General features: G+C 42.2%; 1 protein-coding gene across 1 annotated transcript; it reads right to left on the bottom strand.

Moving 5' to 3' along the window:
* Window positions 1-515: 515 nt before the first annotated feature.
* Window positions 516-7,472, bottom strand: TMEM86B (transmembrane protein 86B). Its single transcript, XM_058182593.1, has 3 exons — window positions 7,404-7,472; window positions 6,774-7,026; window positions 516-1,327 (listed from the first exon to the last, which is right to left on the bottom strand). The coding sequence occupies exons 1-3, from the start codon at window positions 7,470-7,472 to the stop codon at window positions 936-938; spliced, it is 714 nt and encodes a 237-aa protein (XP_058038576.1). The 3' UTR covers window positions 516-935.
* Window positions 7,473-7,893: the final 421 nt, after the last annotated feature.

The raw sequence follows: 7,893 nt of genomic DNA, 5'->3' as shown, positions 1-7,893 counted from the left end.
TGTAATTGTTTTCTTTTTCTATTGCTTTCCTAACCCCATTCTGTCTTCTACCATTGCATGCCCTTCCCATTAAACTAGATAGATCGCTGGTGGAATCTGCCCTGTAAAAGTGAAGGGGGCAATACGGACAGCTCAATTTGATACCGAGGAGAAGAAAGTCCATATGGCAAGAGACCATTTGAAATGGAGAAACTCACCTGGTGGCCACATGGGATGCTTGTGGGTACCATTCTTGGATCTCCAAGCAAAATACAAATGTTTTCAAGAAATAACTTCACGGGAAAGGAAGGATTGTTTGAGAAGTATTTGAATGGATAATAATAGGATAGGAAGGAAGGTCCAAGCCTCAGGAAGACAGCCCTGAAAGTTAGCTCTGACCAGGAGAAGGAAGTGCACAACGAGACCTATCTTCTGTTCACACAATGCAACCAACAATCTGGGCTATTTTAATTAGGCAACAAAACAGGTTTTGTTATTTTTTTTTAGCAAGCATGTCCTTAAAATAAAATAAATACTTCATAATTCTTTTTGTCATTAGCCCTTTTATTATTAGATTATTGACATCATCACTTCCTGGAAGAAAATTGTGAAATAACAATGAAGATGGGAAATGTGGAGGACACAGCAGCTGTTCTTAGAACCATCTGGACTCAGAACCTGAACTTCTGAAAGGAATCTGTCCAGAGCTTCCTCCAACGTGATGTCTTCCATGAATACAGGCCTACAATTCTTAAGAATCCACAAAGTCCATACTGGCTGGGGATTATGGATATAGCTGCTGCCGATTACTCACAGCTGTTAGCCCATGGGAATCCTGGGAGCTGCAGTTTCAACCCAACCAGAAGTTAGTTGAACTTGAGAAGTGTGAATCTGAGAGGCAGAATGCCTAGCAAACTTTTGATGCTGAAGGACAATCCTGAAGTCCAATTCAAGACTCAGTTCTCCTTCGGGGAAAATTTCGGAGAATCTATTGAGAGGGCAATCAAGGTTTGGGCGAGGTAGTAAGTGCCCATGTACAGGATGCGGGCGAGAGGATAGGAGGTGCAGAATTTGTCGTAGGCAACCAACATATCAGACACGATGAACACCAAGCTGCCCGCTGAAGCCAACCCTTTGGAGCAAGACAGGGCACGCCAGGTCATGATGCCGAGGAGGCCTGAATAAAACAGCACTGCCCACATGTAGAAACCTGACAAACAGGGCAGCAGGATCACCACGTAACTCACAGCCACGAGTCCCTGGATGACCAGGAAGGTGAGAGGTTGAAGGGGAGCCAGGCCAAAGGCTGCGATGTAGCAGATGTGGCAGATGGCAAAGGCACCCATTCCTGTAAAGGGGAGAAAAGGCAAACCAATAATAGCAGCCACATGGGCTGCATTGCTCCATCAAGATCAGCCACCGCCAGTTCAGTCACTCTGGCAGCCTCCACTGGCTTATGACTTCAGATGCACAGGATTATTCTATAATTGCAGCTTGCTAAGCCAAGAAAAGGCACTCTGAGTATGACCTACAAAATTGCTTCATTCGGTTGCGGACTATTGTCTACCTTCTGTCCCCAATTTGGTGTCTAAGTGCTCTTTTCAACTGGGAAAGAAAAGATACAGGCACAGCAGGGCTAAAAGGTAGCTATGTTTATTCCTGATAAATATTTAATGCCTTACTCTCTAATGCATGCTCCGAAAAGGAAGAACGTGACACAGGCGGCCTGTTTCTTGAAGGCTGTATTATTACATGTGTTTTCGTGTCTCACTTTCTCCTTCCCCCTTAAATGAAAGCTCCCTGACAAAATGGAGTATTGTGGCAAAATCATAAGCCAATCGCCTCATCTTTCGTTTGCATTCATTTTTTGACCAATAGAAGCTGGCCTCTTCAAACCCTCAGTTTACCTTGTTAATATTTTATGGGTGGGATTGGCCAGGGGGCACATTTCCAAAGAACTAGATTGCAACCCACCTGTCATATTTATCTCTAAGACTATTCAGAGATATTCTGGGAAATAAAGATGATATTTTAGGAGTAGGAATGCTTTTAATGGTACAGGTAGTCCTCCACTTATGATCACCTATGATTAACAACTGTGAATGGCGCTAAGTGACTTACAATTAGGCCTTGGACTTACAACCAGTACTAACACTTACAACCATCATGGCATCCCTGCAGTCATGTGATCACAATTCTGGTGATTTAACAGAAAAGAACAGAGTTGGAAAGGACCTTGGAGGTCTTCTAGTCCAACCCACTGCTCAGGAAACCCCAATTTGCAACCGGCATGTATTTATAACAGTTGCCGCATCCCAGGGCCATTTGGTTGCCATTTGTGACCCTAATCCCAAAGGGCTTCTATCAATGGGGGAATCCAGATATGCTTAAGGACTACAGCATTTGCTTAACAACTGTGGCCTGAAAGTTGTAAAATGAGGTGCAACTGAACGACTAAATTGTTTAGGGATGGAAGTTCACAGCTGTAGACATAAGTTGAAAACTACCTCTATCCTTTTAATATCAGGTGGGGCAGAGAGTTTAGTGGTAACCAAGGGAGGTATCTGTGCCACCAGGTTGAAACCCATAAACTGCCTTTGACAGTATTAAAAGTGTTCATCAGAAAGTATCTTGATGTTCTTTTCAATATATAGCAAACAACTTCAAAGAACTACTACTGAGAATTTACTACATGACTTTCCCTTCCATGAATAAGATATTCATCTCTAAAGGAAAGTAGCCTAGCTTTACCATACTTTCAATAGATGAAATTCATGTACAATATTTGTTTCCATGTATGTTCATAGTTTTTTTTTTAAAAAAAACAACAACAACAAAACTCGGATAGATGAGATGATTTTTTGTTTCATCTTAATCCATAGATTGGGATTTTTCAAACTATAAGGCAGGCTAAATCCCCTCACTTATTTATGCAAGAATGAGATCAGCCTTTCCAAATCTGGTACTTTCCAGCTCTGCCAGATCCCAGGACCCATAACTGTCAGCCACTCCAAAGACAATCAAGCCTCAAATTGTGAGAGCTGGACTGGATGTGCTACTCTTATTAACATTGTCTTTCTGTTTACATGATTGTAAGGAACAACCAGGAAAAGATATACAACTATTCAAACCAGTTCTAGGTATTGTCATCCTCCATATTTCCTCCCAGATGTTTTATTTATTTATTTTGGAAAATTTATACAGCTGCCTACTCACTCATGGGGACTCTATATTGCAATAAATTACAGTATATCTTTAGATTTTTATACCTTCTCATTGCACTTGTGATATGCATTTAACTGGCTCCCTCGTGTGACCGGAATTGGTATTAGACATGACAAAATGCAAATTACAGGTAGTCCTTGATTTACAACAGCAACGGAGCCCAAAATTTCCATTGCTAAGTAAGACAGCTGTTAAATGAATTTTGTCCCATTTTATGACCTTGCTTGCCACAGCTGTTAAGTGAATCACTGCAGGTGTTAAGTTAGTAACCTGGTTGTTAAGTGAATCTGGCTTTCCCATTGACTTTGTTTGTCAGAAGTTTCCAAAAGGTGATCACATGACCCTGGGACACTGCATCCGTCATAAATACATGCCATTTGTGAAGTGTTCAGATTTTGACCATGGAGATGCTGCAACGGTTTTAAGTGTGAAAAATGGTCATAAGTCACTTTTCTCAGTGCTGCTGTAACTTTGAATGGTCACAAAATGAACGGTTTTAAGTCAAGGACTACCTGTATTGGCTTTCCTGCTCCTCAGATGGTGACATGATGCTTTGCTTCTTTGCCACGTCTTCTCAATCTTGCTCTCATTTCACCCCTAGCCCACCTCTGAACTATTTGCAGCCATCTTTAGCTTTCTTCTTTTAAAGGGATATTTCTCATCTTGTTCCAACACAGTTGTTGCTCTGGAAATTGTCTAGACATGCTTCTCTAAGGATGTTGATGATAGGTTCAAGAGTTGAAACCTGCCCAGCTTTTTTGAACCCTTCAGTCTCCTGAAAATGTGCTCCCGCCCTGTGTACTGCCCTCCATGCAGTGGTGGGATTCAGCCGGTTCGCACCACTTCAGGAGAACCGGTTGTTAATTCTCTGAGCAGTTTGGTAAACTGATTGTTGGAAGAAATTATTAGGGCAGAGAACCAGTTGTTAAATCACTTGAATCCCACCACTGCCTCCATGACCATGTTGGCTTAGCTTGCAGGAGAGACCAGACATCTTGGCTTCCCCAGAAACATCTGCCCCCATAATGTCTGTCCACCATTTCCCAAAGCATCTGTCAGGTGGGCATCTTACATATCCTTTAGCACAGTCCACATGATAAATCTGTGTTTAGAAATCAGGATTTATGCTTTCAAGAGAACATTGGCCCTGTGCTGCGTGGAAAGTCACTTCAAACTGGAAAAGAAATGTACATTTGCTGTTTCTGCATTTCTGTCCACAGTGAGTGCATTAGATTCCCCTCCCCCCTTCAGACAGGACCTTCAGTGAACCACACTAGACCTTTTGTTCTTTCCATCACTTTGTGGGATGGGGGGGGGAGGTTGCTATTGTATCTAAGCACAGCTACGTGCAGTTCTGCCAAAGTACAGCTGTGTATTTGTTTGCAATAGTTAATGACAATGTTCAGTATTCATTGATTGCTTCCTCCTCCAGATCTATGACCTGCTAATCAGGTTGCTTTAGGACCGATGTTTAATGCACTTTGAGAAAAGCACTAAACCCATGTTCAGAAATGGCCCAATGGACAGGAAATGGGATGTAATATCTCCCCACCTTCAATCTGTTAGTTGGGGAACTTAAGCTAGCTAAGCATTCAGATAAATTCATCTGGCCATAGTTCACCCCACATTAAGGAGAGTGACAGGTGACAGTTTTTCCTTTGAGCAGGGAAGTGAAACCAGGAAAATTGCACAATTCCTTTGCTTAATTTGCTGTGCATTAAAACAGTATCTTTTGCTGTCCTAATCATCAAGATAAAAATGGCAATGAAGGCAACATAATTTATTATTAGATTTTTATCCTGACCTTTTAATATATATATAACTCATATTTCCTCCATACCTTTGAGAGGGGTTGATTTGAGCAAGTGAGTGAGTGGCCCAAAGTCCCCCAACCAGCTGGCTTTCATGCCTAAGGTAGGACTAGAATTCCCAGACTCCTGGCTTCTTGGCCAGCACATTAACCCCTTGACTAAACTGGCTCTCTTTATGCCAGTAGATCTTTCCTGCCAGATCATGGATTGGAAAAAAGCACTTGACTGTGTTTCTCTGGCTGTTGTCTCAGTAGATCCAGGGCTTGAGGCTGAACAGTTATGCTCTGGGTTGTCTTTGACAACTTTGACAACAATGCTAACATACATAAATTATGTATAAGTACACAGAGAGAGACACATCTAAAATAAACCCCAGCATCAATCAGCATACAGGAATGATGTTTCTCTAGATGTTATTGAATTGCAGTTCACAGTGACCAGTATAGACTATGGAGAAAAGTGCTGGTGTTGTGGTCCGCCAGCAGCCTGCGCAACTGGCAACAGAGTCAGACAGCAATGAGGCTGAGGTGAGGTCAGGGCCATCGGGGAGTGAGGTGCAGACTCCAGAGCCTCCAGAGACTGTCAGTAGTGAGGCAGAGGAACAGGAGGAGCCTGTTCCTAATGCACGCATGAGAAGAGCTGCCAGAAGGCAAGAACAGCTCAAGCAAAAAGGACAACTCAGAAGTAGGGCCAAGAGATGGATTGGCCGCTCCCATAAAGCTTAAAACAGACCAGCAACGGCGTTTGAGCTTTGCCAGAAAACAACGTTGGTAGCTTAGTCTTCTGCTTTGTCTACATCTTGCATTTATTTTTATGACTTCTGAACGTTTGCCAAGAAAGGCCTTTGGCAGTTTGCCTAATTGGACCAAGGTTTGCAATAGGACTGAGGAATTTGTGTTGGGAAGAATTTGTTTTAATTTAGTTGAACTATGCTGGGAATGAAGTAATTCTCAGCTGTTTGAATAAAATTCATTTTCCCCCCCACGGATTGAGTTTCCTACTACCTACATGGGCCTGGGTCACAACAGCTGGAATCTATAGGTCAGCAATAGTGTATCTACAGGACCATGGGTTGTCCATCTCTGAGGGAGGTTGTTCAAACAACAGATAGGTGAAAAATCATCATAAGCAGGTAATAAATAAATATAACAATAATAGGTAGACAAAATACCAAATCCAGTCTAAACATCTGGCTCATAAACTATAAGGCAATACTTGAAGTGTGCTTACTTTTCATCTACCAACTGTTGGGGGATAAAGAATAGTACCCATGCAAAGTAAAAAACGTATATTTTCTTTTATGTACACTGAGAGCATACGCACCAAGACAAATTCCTTGTGTGTCCAATCACACTTGGCCAATAAAAAAAATTCTATTCTATTCTATTCTATTCTATTCTATTCTATTCTATTCTATTCTATTCTATTCTATTCTAATGGCCTTTCTGCAATGGTGAAACCCAAATTTTTTTACTACCGGTTCTGTGGGGGTGGTGTGGATTGGTGGGCATGGCAGGGGAAGGCTACTGCAAAATTCCCATTCCCACCCCACTCTGGGGCCAGCCAGAGGTGGCATTTGCCGGTTCTCCAAACTACTCAACATTTCCGCTACTGGTTCTCCAGAACCTGTCAGAACCTGCTGGATTTCAGAACCTGCCTTTCTGATTGGGTGACCAAGCTACAGAAATGATTAAAACCAGCCCCAAATTTTAGCCTAGATACTTCTCCAACAGTGTCATAAGCCTTCAAACATCATACCTGCAAGGAAGAACTCTGGCCATACCAAGCAGGCATCTCCCACACATGCGAACAAGAGACCATGGAAAATCCACCGGGAATACGGTTTGAAGACACCTCCATTTTTGGACTGAGTGGCCACAAAGAACGCCAGGGAGAACGTGGGGAAGCACTTTATGATAGCGCTCTTCAAGCTGGGCTCGGGGAGCAAAAGAACGAAATAGATGGTGCAGGAGACCACAAATGGCAGGAGCCTAAGCAGCATGGTTCGCTTCTACAATAGGACAAACGGGAAGAGGGAGAAAGAAGAAAAAAAGAAATGTAAAAAAACAACAACACATATTGTTTTGTTGCATTCTCAATTGCTTTCCTGGAATGAGGAATGTCTGCAGCTCATGGTCAAAAAAGCATGAAGACGGCAGCTGCAACAGTGCGATCAGAGGGTGAAATTTCACCCAGGGGTGAAATCCAACAGGTTTTCACAGGTTCTGGAGAACTGGTAGTGGAAATTTTGAGCAGTTCGGAGAACTAGCAAACATTACTTCTGGCTGGCCTCAGAGTGGGACGGGAATGGAGATTTTGCAGTATCCTTCCCCTGCCATGCCCACAGAGCTGGTAGTAAAAGAATTTGGATTTCACCACTGGCTTCACCTGTTTGTAATGCACATTGTGGCACACATCCAAATGGGTGGCACTTTGATCATACAATCCTGTTGCCATCTTGACTTTTATCTATCATTTTGAAAGATCAAAACTAAGCAATGCCAAAATTGATAGTCCAAGACTGGGATTTTGTGAATGATGGGTTCAGTCCTAAATGGAATATTATAGACATCATTATATTTCATAATGCTTTATGAAGATTGTTCTTATTATTACTTAACAATTAATCATTCATTATTCCCTCTCTTCTCTTTTTCTCTTCCACTATGTTTTTCCACAGCTGGAATCTCAGCTAGCTGTGTGGAATTTCAACACAACTTCCCCTAAATTATGCCACACCCATTATTCTGGATGCTCACAAACTTTAAAGAAAAATCATGGGAATGGACCAGTTGTACTGGTTCATCTACTTACTAGCATTTGGAAGCTTCTACTCAAACATGCTAATAAGGAAGCAGAAAGGGTAACTCAATTAATT

This window comes from Ahaetulla prasina, chromosome 4 (genome assembly GCF_028640845.1).
Source record: "Ahaetulla prasina isolate Xishuangbanna chromosome 4, ASM2864084v1, whole genome shotgun sequence".
In the NCBI taxonomy this organism is placed as follows: domain Eukaryota; kingdom Metazoa; phylum Chordata; class Lepidosauria; order Squamata; family Colubridae; genus Ahaetulla; species Ahaetulla prasina.
The sequence above is the reverse complement of the archived record's forward strand: the minus strand, read 5'-3'. Positions and strand labels throughout refer to the sequence as shown.